This window comes from Gekko japonicus, unplaced genomic scaffold, assembly GCF_001447785.1.
Source record: "Gekko japonicus isolate JY-2015 unplaced genomic scaffold, Gekko_japonicus_V1.1 scaffold2, whole genome shotgun sequence".
NCBI classification, from domain to species: Eukaryota; Metazoa; Chordata; class Lepidosauria; order Squamata; family Gekkonidae; genus Gekko; species Gekko japonicus.
This window is the reverse complement of record NW_015175358.1, coordinates 260,484-272,500: the sequence shown is the minus strand read 5'-3', so window position 1 is coordinate 272,500 and position 12,017 is coordinate 260,484. Positions and strand designations below refer to the sequence as shown.

General features: G+C 50.4%; 1 protein-coding gene across 1 annotated transcript in view; it reads left to right on the top strand.

Annotated features, from left to right (window-relative positions):
* PCYT1A (phosphate cytidylyltransferase 1, choline, alpha) overlaps window positions 1-12,017 on the top strand; it is a 45,737-nt gene that overhangs the window by 23,186 nt on the left and 10,534 nt on the right. The window contains exons 3-4 of the mRNA XM_015425249.1: window positions 2,293-2,392; window positions 8,270-8,386. Coding sequence (XP_015280735.1) covers window positions 2,293-2,392; window positions 8,270-8,386 — 217 coding nt within the window. The remainder of the gene's footprint in view (window positions 1-2,292; window positions 2,393-8,269; window positions 8,387-12,017) is intronic.

Sequence of the window (12,017 nt, the reverse complement as noted above, 5' to 3'; positions counted from 1 at the left end):
AGCAACAGTGGGAGGGCTTCTAGTGTCCTGGCCCAACTGGTGGACCTCCTGATGGCACCTGGAGAGTGTTTGACTGGAGGGGCCATTTGCCTGATCCAACATGGCTTCTCTTTTTTTCTTGCTAGGGGACTGGATAAATCTATCTATAAGCATATGGAGCAGAGGTTCATGAGTGGCCATTAGCCACAAAGTATAGATGGAACACTTTTTTGAGGTCAGTGATGCTCTTGAGGGGCAGCAGTGGGAGGGCTCCTGAAGGTCTGGTCCTGCTGGTGCACCTCCTGATAGCACCTGGGCTTTGGCCATTGTGTGACCCAGAGTGTTGGACTGGATGGGCCATTGGCCTGATCCAACATGGCTTCTCTTCTGTTCTTATGTCTGGGGCAGTGATGCTCTGTATCTTTGGTGCTTCGGGAGGCAGCAGTGGGAGGGCTCCTGAAGGTCTGGTCCTGCTGGTGCACCTCCTGATAGCACCTGGGCTTTGGCCATTGTGTGACCCAGAGTGTTGGACTGGATGGGCCATTGGCCTGATCCAACATGGCTTCTCTTCTGTTCTTACCAGCTTCAAGAGGGGACAGGATAAACATGGAACAGAGGTTCATCAGTTGCTATTAGTCACAAGGTATAGATGGAACATTCTGTCTGGGACAGTGATGCTCTGTATGCTTGGTGCTGGGGGGGGGCACAGTGGGAGGGCTCCTGGAGTTCTGGCCCCTCTGGTGGGACCTCCTGATTTCACCTGGGTTTTGGCCACTGTGTGACAAAGAGTGTTGGACTGGATGAGCCATTGGCCTGATCCAACATGGCTTTTCTAGTGTTCTTAAGACTGGGGCAATGATGCTCTGTATTCTTGGTGCTGGGGGGGCCAGAGTGGGAGGGCTTCTGGAGTTGTGGACCTCCTGATGGCACCTGGGCTTTGGCCGCTGTGTGACGCAGAGTGTTGGACTGGATGGGCCATTGGCCTGATCCAACATGGCTTCTCTTATGTCCTCCTCATGACTTCCAGAATGCTTGTGGCTGGGCTCCTGAATAAGCTTAGCAGTCAATGGGGTGAGGGGTCGGGTCCTCTTATGGATTGCCATGACCTGGATGGCCCAGGCTAGCCCAATCTGGGAAGCGAAGCAGGGTCGGTCGTGGCTTAGAACTTGGGTGGGAGACCCCCAAGGAAGATGGGATGCCATAAGAACATAAGAGACGCCAGTGTTGGATCAGGCCAGTGGCCCCTCCAGTCCAACACTCTGTGTCACACAGTGGCCAGAAATACCAGGTGCCATCAGGAGGTCCAGCAGTGGGGCCAGGACACCAGAAGCCCTCCCACTGTCCCCCCCCCCAAGCACCAAGAAGACAGAGCATCACTTGCCCCAGACATAAGAACATAAGAGAATCCATGTTGGATCAGGCCAATGGCCCATCCAGTCCAACACTCTGTGTCACACAGTGGCCAGAAATACCAGGGGCTATCAGGAGGTCCAGCAGTGAAGCCAGGACACCAGAAGCCCTCCCACTGTTGCCCCACCCCCAAGCACCAAGAAGACAGAGCATCCCTTGCCCCAGACATAAGAACCTAAGAAACACCAATGTTGGATCAGGCTGGCCCCTCCAGTCCAACACTCTGTGTCACACAGTGGCCAGAAATACCAGGTGCCATCAGGAGGTCCAGCAGTGGGGCCAGGACACCAGAAGCCCTCCCACTGTTGCCCCCCTCCAAGCACCAAGAAGACAGTGCATCCCTTGCCCCAGACTGAGAGTTCCTATCTATACCTTGTGGCTAAGAGCCACGGATGGACCTCCGCTCCATATGCCTATCTAATTCCCTCTTGAAGCCGTCCATGCTTGTAGCCGCCACCACCTCATGTGGCAGTGAATTCCATGTGTTCATCACACTTTGGGTGAAGAAGGACTTCTTTTTATCTGTTCTAACCCGAGTGCTCAGCAATTTCATGCCTTCAGTTCCTGTGAGAAAGGAGTGTGGATTCTAATCTGGGAGAACTGGGTTTGATTCCCCACTCCTCCACATGCAGCTGCTGGTGTGACCTTGGGTCAGTCACAAGTTCTCTCAGAGCTGTTCTCTCAAGGGCAGTCCTCGAGAGAGCTCTCTCAGCCCCACCGACCTCACAGGGTGTCTGTTGTGGGGAGGCGAAGGGAAAGGAGTTTGTAAGCCACTCTGAGACTCCCTCGGGTAGTGAAGGGTGGAGTATAAATCCAATCTCTTCTCTCTTCTTCTGTGTTCTCCCCGCTAATGCGACTTCTCTTGTTTTGGGCTGACCTTTTTTTCTCTCCTTGTTAACTTAGGGTCTTCGGGAGCCGGCTCCATTTTCTGATGAGCTCGAGGTGGATTACAGCAAGCCATACATCCGGGTCACGTACGAGGAGGCCTTGAGAGGGACCCCACGTGAGTAGCTCTCTTGGGAACTCTGCCGGCATAAGTCGTGATTCGGTGGCACTTTCCACCACCGTGACTGTAATAGATTCCTCATTGATTGTTTCTACTTCTTCGGTCTCTTCTGAAGCCGGACCACCCTTTTAAAATAGGATACCAGGTCCCCCCATTCTAGCTGCATCCGAAGAAGTGAGCAGTGACTCACAAAAGCTATCCTACCAGGAATTTTAGAAAAGAGCAAGAGTCCAGTAGCACCGTATAGAATCATAGAATGTTAGAGTTGGAGGGGACCTTGCAGGTCATCTAGTCCAACCCCCTGCACTCTGCAGGAGCACAGCCGAAAGAGAGCCCTACAACACACCCGAAAGGTCGTCGTCTGGCCTCCGCTTGAAAACGTCCAGCAAAGGAGCATCCACCACCTCCCGAGGCAGTCTGTTCCACTGCTCAACCACTCTGACAGTCAGGAAGTATCTCCTGATATTTAGCCGGTATCGACTCCCTTATCACTTCCACCCATTATAGAATCATAGAATGTTAGAGTTGGAAGGGAGCTTGCAGGTCATCTAGTCCAACCCCCTGCACTCTGCAGGAGCAGAGCCGAAAGAGAGCCCTACATACCTACAACATACCCGACAGATGGTCGTCCAGCCTCCGCTTGAAAACGTCCAGGGAAGGACCATCCACCATCTCCCAAGGCAGACTGTTCCACTGCTCAGCCACTCTCACTAACAAAATACATGGCAGGGTAGGAGCATTTGTGAGTTACTGCTCACTTTCTAGCTGTTACCTGAAGAAGTGAGCAGTGACTCGCGAAAGCTCCTCCCCTGCCACAAACGCTGTTAGTCTTTAAGGAGCTGCTGGACTCTTGCTCTTTTCGACTGCTACAGACAGACAAACATGGCCACCCGTCTCGATCGGGGTCCCCCTTGTTGCCTAAAGCTGTAAAAGAAAAGCATAGACAACCCCCCTTCTTTTCTGAGAGCCGGTTTGGTGAGAGTTTGCTGAGAGCCAGTTTGGTGTCATGGTTAGGAACGTGGACTCTAATTTGGGAGAACCAGGTTTGATTTCCCCACTCCTCCATTTGCACCTGCTAGGTTACCTTGGGTCAGTCACAAGTTCTCTGAGACCTGTTCTCTAAATGGCAGTCTTCGAAAGAGCTCTCTCAGCCCCACCTACCTCACAGGGTGTTTGTTCTGGGGAGAGGAAGGGAAAGGAGATTGTGAGCTGCTCTGAGACTCCTTCAGGTAGTGGAGGGCGAGGTATAAATCCAATCTTCTCCTCCCTCCTCTTCCTTCTTCTCCTCCTCCTCCTTCTTCTTCTCCTCCTTCTCCTCCTCCTACTCCCTCTCCTCCTCCTCCTCCTCCTTCCTCCTTTCCTCCTCCTCCTCCTCCTCCTCCTTTTCCTCCTCTTTCCTCTCCTCCTCCTCCTCCTTCTCCTCTTCCTCCTCCTCCCTCTCCTCCTTCTCCTTCTCCTCATCCTTCTTTTTCTCCTCCTCCTCCCTCTCCTCCTTCTCCTCCTTCTTCTCCTTCTCCTCAACCTTCTTCTTCTCCTCCTTCTCCTCCTTCTCCTCCTCCTCCTTCTCCTCCTCCTCCTTCTCCTCCTTCTTCTCCTTCTCCTCCTCCTCCTCCCTCTCCTCCTTCTTCTTCTCCTTCTCCTCCTCCTTCTTCTCCTCCTCCTCCCTCTCCTCCTTCTTCTCCTCCTCCTCCTCCTCCTCCTTCTCCTCCTTCTCCTTCTCCTCCTCCTCCTCCTCCTCCCTCTCCTCCCTCTCCTCCTTCTTCTTCTCCTTCTCCTCTTCCTCCTCCTCTGCTGGCAAAGACACGCTCTGTTTAATCCCCAGTCAGGGTTCAGAAATGCAAGAGAGGATTTGCCTGGGATTTCTCAGGCTGACTCAACTTTGGCCTCAGTTCACGCAGCCCCACTTTCACAATGAAAATGCAAAATCCCCTTAATCTCCCGTCTGTTAATAGCAGGGGAGTCATCGGAGGGGAATTCAAGCGTCATTTCAGAGCAGTGCAGAAGACTGCAGTTGCTCGGCACCATTCAGTGCTTCCCTGGAGATGCATCAGCCCGGCTTTCTGGCATTTGAGAGCAAGATCCCCTGACCTGTACAAACAAGCGTGGTCCGGTGGCTTTTTAAGGACCTGGAAGTGGCCTTTGGCCGGTGTGCCTCATCTCACAGCCCTTCCCCGGTTGGATCGGAGGCCGAAGGGGAGGCGTCGGTCACTTCCCTGCCTCCCATCCTTCATGTCACCGGTTTGATTGAAAGCCCCGGTTCTGAAGAATCCCTTGTGGATATGCTTTCAGAGGGGGTAGCCTTGCTGATCTGCAGTATAACAGGGAGACATCTGTGCATGGGTGGGCCCTCATATTTGCACCTAGGAAAGGTTCTGGTTCAGAACATCAGAAGAGCCAGTTTGTCTTGGCAAGGCAGGATACAAATAGAAAGTAATAAATAAATAAATAATAAGAGCCCTGCTGGATCAGACAGACCAGTGGTCCATCTAGTCCAGCATCCTGTCTCACATAGCAGCCAACCAGATCCTCTGGAGGACCAACAACAGGGCATAGAGGCCGAGGCCTTTGTGAGAACATCAGAAGAGCCCTGCTGGATCAGACCAGTGGTCCTTCTAGTCCCGCATCCTGCCACACACAGTGGCTGACCAGTTCCTCTGCAGGGCCAACAACAGGGCAGAGGCTGAGGCCTTCGTGAGAACATCAGAAGAGCCCTGCTGGATCAGACCAGGGGTCCATCTAGTCCAGCATCCTGTCTCACACAGTGGCCAACCAGTTCCTCTGGAGGGCCAACAACAGGGCAGAGGCCGAGGCCTTCCCCTGATAAGAACATCAGAAGAGCCCTGCTGGATCAGACCAGTGGTCCACCTAGTCCAGCATCCTGTCTCACACAGGGGCCAACCAGTTCCTCTGGAGGGCCAACAACAGGGCAGAGAGGCCAAAGCCTTCCCTTGATAAAAACCTAAGAAGAGACCTTCTGCGTCAGACCAGTGGTCCACCTAGTCCAGCAGCCTGTTTCACACAGAGGTCAACCAGTTCCTCTGGAGGGCCAACAACAGGGTATAGGGGCCGAGCCCTTACCCTGGTGTTCAATTCTGGGATTTGGAGGTTGACTGCTTCTGAATGTGGAGGTTTCCCTCAGTCAGTCTGGTATGATGTGTGCTAGATGCCCACAGAACAATACAATAACAAAAGAGACTGGATTAAAGCCATAAGATCATTTAGTGTTTGGTAATTAAAAAAGTAATTTAAAAAAATGAGGAGCTGCGGTGGTTCAAGCGGTTAAGACGCTGAACTGCAGGCTGTGGAAGGTCGGTAGTTCAGCAGTTCGAGACCCGGGTGCCACATGACGGAGTGAGCTCCCATCTAGTTCCAGCTCCTGCCAACCTAGCAGTTCGAAAGCAAGAAATTGCAAGTAGATAAATAGGTACCACTTCGGTGGGAAGGTAACAGTGTTCTGTGCACCTTGGTGTTGAGTCATGCCGGCCACATGACCACGGAAATGTCTTCGGACAGCGCTGGCTCTTCGGCTTGGAAACAGAGATGAGCACCGCAACCTTAGAGTCGTATTCGACTGGCTTTCAAGCAAGGGAACCTTTACCTTTACCTTTTTAATAAAAAACAACCACTTATTCCTTCATAGAAAAAATGCAAAGGTCGATAAAACTTCACAGAGCAGTCTGCTCCAGACTCTCTCAGTCTATATCTCCCTAGCAGTCTTGTATTCTTAAAAGCCGTCTGCTCCAAATCCAATCAATCTGTGTCTCTCTTTCAACACTCTTGCCGGATATTTAAGCGTTTCAGACCTCTGGTCTTTCCTCAGGAACAAATCCTATATAGGAATCTAACATTCAGTCTTACCTTCAAGTTGACACTTTCACTGATTTACTTTTCTATTAATCTATTTGGGCAAGGTCTCCTTCCTTATTTCCAAGCGTGCATCTCTATATTTTTTCATACCAGACTGTCTTGGGACTGTGTGTTATTCCTGTGGATGGTTTCCCTCAGTCACCATGGCTAGTAGCCACAAATAGACCTGTCCTCCATGAATAATCCCCTTTTAAAACTATCTATTTAAAACTGGCCATAACTACAGCCTCTGGCAGCAAATATCAAATTTGAATCACTCCCTGTGGGAAGTAGTTTTTCTTTTGGTCCGTCCTGAACCTACTGCCCATCAGCTTCTTTTGCTCTGGTGCAAGCAGCCTTCCGTTGATCCAAGAGTCATAAGAACATAAGAGATGCCAATGTTGGATCAGGCCAAAGGCCCATCCAGTCCAACACTCTGTATCACACAGTGGCCAGAAATACCAGGGGCCATCAGGAGGTCCACCAGCGGGCTCCCACTGTTGACCCCCCCCCCAAGCACCAAGAAGACAGAGCATCACTTGCCCCAGAGCCCCTAGCTATACCTTGTGGCTAATAGCCACTGATGGACCTCTGCTCCATATGCTTATCTAATTCCCTTTTGAAGCCGTCCATGCTTGTAGCACCCACCACTTCCTGTGGCAGTGAATTCCATGTGTTAATCACTCTTTGGGTGAATAAGTACTTCCTTTTATCCGTTCTAACCCGACCGCTCAGCAATTTCATGGAGTGCCCACGGGTTCTTGTATTGTGAGAAAGGGAGAAAAGTACCTCTTTCTTTACCTGCTCTTTCCCATGCATAATCTTATAAACCTCGATCATGTCACCCCTCAGTCGTCTTTTCTCCAAGCTAAAGAGCCCTAAGCGCTTTAACCTTTCCTCATAGGGAAAGTGTTCCAACCCTTTTATCATTCGAGTTGCCCTTTTCTGCACTTTTTCCAAAGCTATAATATCCTTTTTAAGGTGTGGTGACCAGAACTGCACACAGTATTCCAAATGAGGTCGCACCATCGATTTATATAGGGGCATTATGATATTGGCTGATCTGTTTTCAATACCCTTCCTAATAATCCCCAGCATAGCATAGAGTCCCTTGCATAGAGTCCCTTGCATAGAGTCCCTTGCATCAGCAGAAGGCTCCTCATGAGGAAGGGAAGTGCAGTCATCTCCAGGGTCCATCCCCATTTTGAGAACCACAGTGATTTTGCAGTACGTTCCGCTCAGGGGCGGATTAACCATTAAGAAGACTAGGCAGGTGCTTAGGGCACAAGGGCCAAAGGGGGCACCGCAAAGTTGGGGAAAGAGCGAAAAGAACTATGTAGCCCAAGCTTGGCTTAGTTTGTACAGTATATTGTGTTAGCGGTTAGCCAGTTGGGTGTCGTGGTTAAGGTGTGTCGGACTCTAATCTGGGAGAACCGGGTTCGATTCCCCACTCCTCCACTTGCAGCTGCTGGATGACCTTGGGCAAGCCGTAGTTCTGACAAGAGCTGTCCTTGAAAAAGAGCTGTTTCTGTCAAGAGCTCTCTCAGCCTCGCCTACCTCACAGGGTGTCTGTTGTGGGGAGGGGAAGGGAAAGGAGTTTGTAAGCCGCTCTGAGACACCTTTGAGTAGTGAAGGGCGGGGTATAAATCCATCCTCCTCCTCCTCCGGGCAGTGAAGGGCGGGGTATAAATCCAATCTTCTTCTCCTCCTTTTCCTCCTCCTCCTCCTCTTCTTCTTCTTCTCATCAATATCATAGGAATAAATTTCTGTATTGCTGCAACCCGCATTGTATATCTGGTCAGACAGGTCAACAACTAAAAAGGACTGGGTCGGTGTGGAAAGGAGGGGGGCACCAAGATTGGTCAGTGCGTAGGGCACCAGTGAGCCGTAATCCGCCCCTGGTTCTGCTAGGGGGTGCATTTGGGCCAAGGATCGGTGTGTGTTGTGGGGACTCAGAAATGCCCTCCCTGGACTTGACGAGGTGCCTTATTCTTGAACTGGGGTCTGTTTTTCTTGTTCCTCTTCCAGTGGATAGACCGGTCAGGGTTTACGCCGATGGGATATTCGATCTCTTCCACTCCGGACACGCCCGGGCCCTGATGCAAGCAAAAAACCTCTTCCCAAACACATACCTCATTGTAGGAGGTAAGGAGAAAAGTTCTATTAACTTTAGCGGGCGGGGAGGACTGATCTTGCCCGCCTGAGGAGACCACACGGGTTGCGAAGAAAAACCGGCACAGTCTTGTCTACTTGGGTTGGATTGAGCCTTGAATCTTCTGCATGCTAATCAGATGCTCTTTCACATAGGCGGGGGGCCGTGGCTCAGTGGTAGAGCATCCCGCTTGGCACGCAGAAGGTCCCAGGTTCAATCCCCAGCATCTCCAGTTCAAAGGTGGTGGGAAAGCCCCCTGCCGGAGACCCCAGAGAGCTGTAAAGAGAGATCTTTCACTCTTCTCTTGGGAGGGGCCGTGGCTCAGGGGTAGAGCATCCGCTTGGCACGCAGAAGGTCCCAGGTTCAATCCCCGGCATCTCCAGTTCAAAGGTGGTGGGAAAGCCCCCTGCCGGAGACCCCAGAGAGCTGTAAAGAGAGATCTTTCACTCTTCTCTTGGGAGGGGCCTTGGCTCAGGGGTAGAGCATCCGCTTGGCACGCAGAAGGTCCCAGGTTCAATCCCCGGCATCTCCAGTTCAAAGGTGGTGGGAAAGCCCTCTGCCGGAGACCCCAGAGAGCTCTAAAGAGAGATCTTTCACTCTTCTCTTGGGAGGGGCCATGGCTCAGGGGTAGAGCATCTGCCAGTGGTAAAGCCCTCTGCCTGAGACCCTGGAGAGCTGTAAAGTGGGGCCGTGGCTCAGTGGAAGAGCCTCTGCTTGGCATGCAGAAAGTCCCAGGTTCAATCCCTGGCATCTCCAGTTGAAAAGGACCAGGCAGTAGGTGATGGGAAAGACCTCCGCCTGAGACCCTGGAGAGCTATAAAGTGGGGCTGTGGCTCAGTGGCAGAGCCTCTGCTTGGCATGCAGAAGATCCCAGGTTCAATCTCTGGCATCTCCAGTTGAAAAGGACCAGGCAGTAGGTGATGGGAAAGACCTCCGCCTGAGACCCTGGAGAGCTGTAAAGTGGGGCCGTGGCTCAGTGGAAGAGCCTCTGCTTGGCATGCAGAAGGTCCCAGGTTCGATCCCCGCCATCTCCAGTTAAAAGGACCAGGCAGTAGGTGATGGGAAAGACCTCCACCTGAGACCCTGGAGAGCTGTAAAGTGGGGCCGTGGCTCAGTGGAAGAGCCTCTGCCTGGCATGCAGGAGGTCCCAGGTTCAATCCCCGGCATCTCCCGTTGAAAGGACCAGGCAGGAGGTGATGTTATTGAGTGGGAGAGGGGCTGTGGCTCAGTGGTAGAGCATCCACCCCAAGTTTTCTCTCTCACGACTTGCGGCCGTTTGCCTTGCTCTTAGCTCTGTTTATTTTGTCCCGCTCCAGTTTGCTTGCCTGCCCCGGGTTATAAATTATGCATTGCAAACAGTAAGCCCGAATTTAACGTCCTAGGTATGGCGGGAAAGGGGGTGGGGTCAAAACCGCCCCTTCCCATATGCGCCTTGGAGAGCGTTACACTCTGAGAATCAACATCTTCTGGAGGTCCCTGGCCCAAAGGACCTCCGCCTCGCCTCGGCCAGGGCCTTTTCCGCCCTGGCCCCCACCTGGTGGCACATGCTCCCCATCGAGATCTGGGTTCTGTGGGATCTTATGCAATTCCGCAGGGCCTGCAAGACGGAGCTCTTCCGCCACATACAGCGCCCCCCTGAGGTTGTGGTCTCCCACCCACTGGCCATACCCAGTTACATCAGCGGCCCGGATTCTCCCTACGGCAAGCACGACTCCTGTTTTGATGTTTTAATGTGTTTTAAATTTCTATATAGAATTAATTCTTTATTGAAACTTTCACCCCCCCAAAAAAGAAGAAGAGAAAACACAAAACACCGACAAACATAGATGGGTTTTATTGGGTTATGAAAATAAGAAGCAGGAGACTGACCCGATATGAAGGTGCACAGAGAGTTTATAAAGGTGAATATATACAGATACTTACCAGGCCATTGAACAGCATGCCGCGCCTTAGTCTCTGAGAGCTGAGTCCCCCATAGCTAACTAAGCGGACAGCTATTATGCTGAATTCTATCCAATCCCTAACAAGGTGATGTAATCTCTAACAAGACCTGAAAGAGCAACACCTGGTAGAAGAACCTCTTTGTAGTTACATGACTGCTAGCCTGACAGCTAGGTTTGACAGTCAGATAAAACTCATCTACAGTAACTGCTTGCTACCTTTGACATTTTGACCCATATCTTAATAGGTTTCCCTCCCACTCATCTCACACTTGGTTAATTAACTATTCAGTTATAATTATTTTCTGTGAATGACAGATTTGTTAGTATTAACTAAATACAGAGTTATAAATGTTTCTCTGTCCAGACATATAATTTTGCACATACATCTTTGAAAAGAAAAGAAGAGGAGATTGGATTTATACCCGCCCTTCACTACCCGAAGGTGTCTCAGAGTGGCTTACAAACTCCTTTCCCTTCCCCTCCCCACAACAGACACCCTGTGAGGTAGGTGGGGCTGAGAGAGCTCTTGACAGAAACTGCTCTTTTTCAAAAACAGCTCTGATCAAAACTATGGCTTGCCCAAGGCCATCCAGCCAGGTGCAAGTGGAGGAGGAGTGGGGAATCAAACCCGGTTCTCCCAGATTAGAGTCCGCGCACTTAACCACTGCACCGAACATTGTCTCTCCTTCTTTGAAGTAGTATTGTTAAGTTGTCCATTTCCGCTATATCCATAAGTTTACAGGTAATATCCTCTTTTGTGGGTATTTCTTCTTTTTTCCACATACTGGCAAATAGAATTCTGGCAGCTGTTACAACATGGGTGATCATATAACAGTCTAACTTATGAAACTGATCAGGAATTACATTTTAGTACAAACATTTCTGGGTTAAAAGGGACGTTAATACCTTAAATTCTGTTGTATTTATTGAAATGCCACGACCCGCCCTGAGCCCGTTTATGGGATGGGCAGGATATAAATGCGGGAAATAAATAAATAAAATTAAAAATTCTACAGTTACATCTGCACCAGGGTCGTGCCTCTGGACCAAGGGAAAGCCCATGGCAAAACAGGACCCATATACCCCGGGGCAACAGCGGTCCGAACCCGGGATGGCCACAGTGTGATGCAGAACTGACCAAAAATACCAGGATAAAAACAGGGGTGACCTCGAGTGTAGACAAATAGTCAGATTCCTTATCACAAAATGAAACAGAAAGTCATGCTTCGAAATTTGTGGAAAATATGGTTTCCAGTTCTAGAATATTTAGCGTCTCGCAGTGAGTTTAAATCTATTTTAGAAGCCATAAATATTGCATGTTGATTTTTGTTTATTACTCTTTGTGACCTATTGTTCTTTTGTATTGATTTAATTGTTGGTACTTACGTGAAGTTTCTCGAATTTTTTCCTGTATATTTGTTTGTTTATTTGTTCATTTACCTTAATAAAGTTTGAAAGAGTTAAAAAAAAAAACCCACCTCAAGTGTAGTGCAGATTAGCTAGTAGGAGATAGCGTTGAACCAGGATTAAAAGTCTAGAATATAAGAGCAGCCAATGTTGGATCAGGCCAATGGCCCATCCAGTCCAATACTCTGTGTCACACCGTGGCCAGAAATACCAGGTGCCTTCAGGAGTTCCAGTAGTGGGGCCAGGACACTAGAAGCCCCCTCCCACGGTTGCT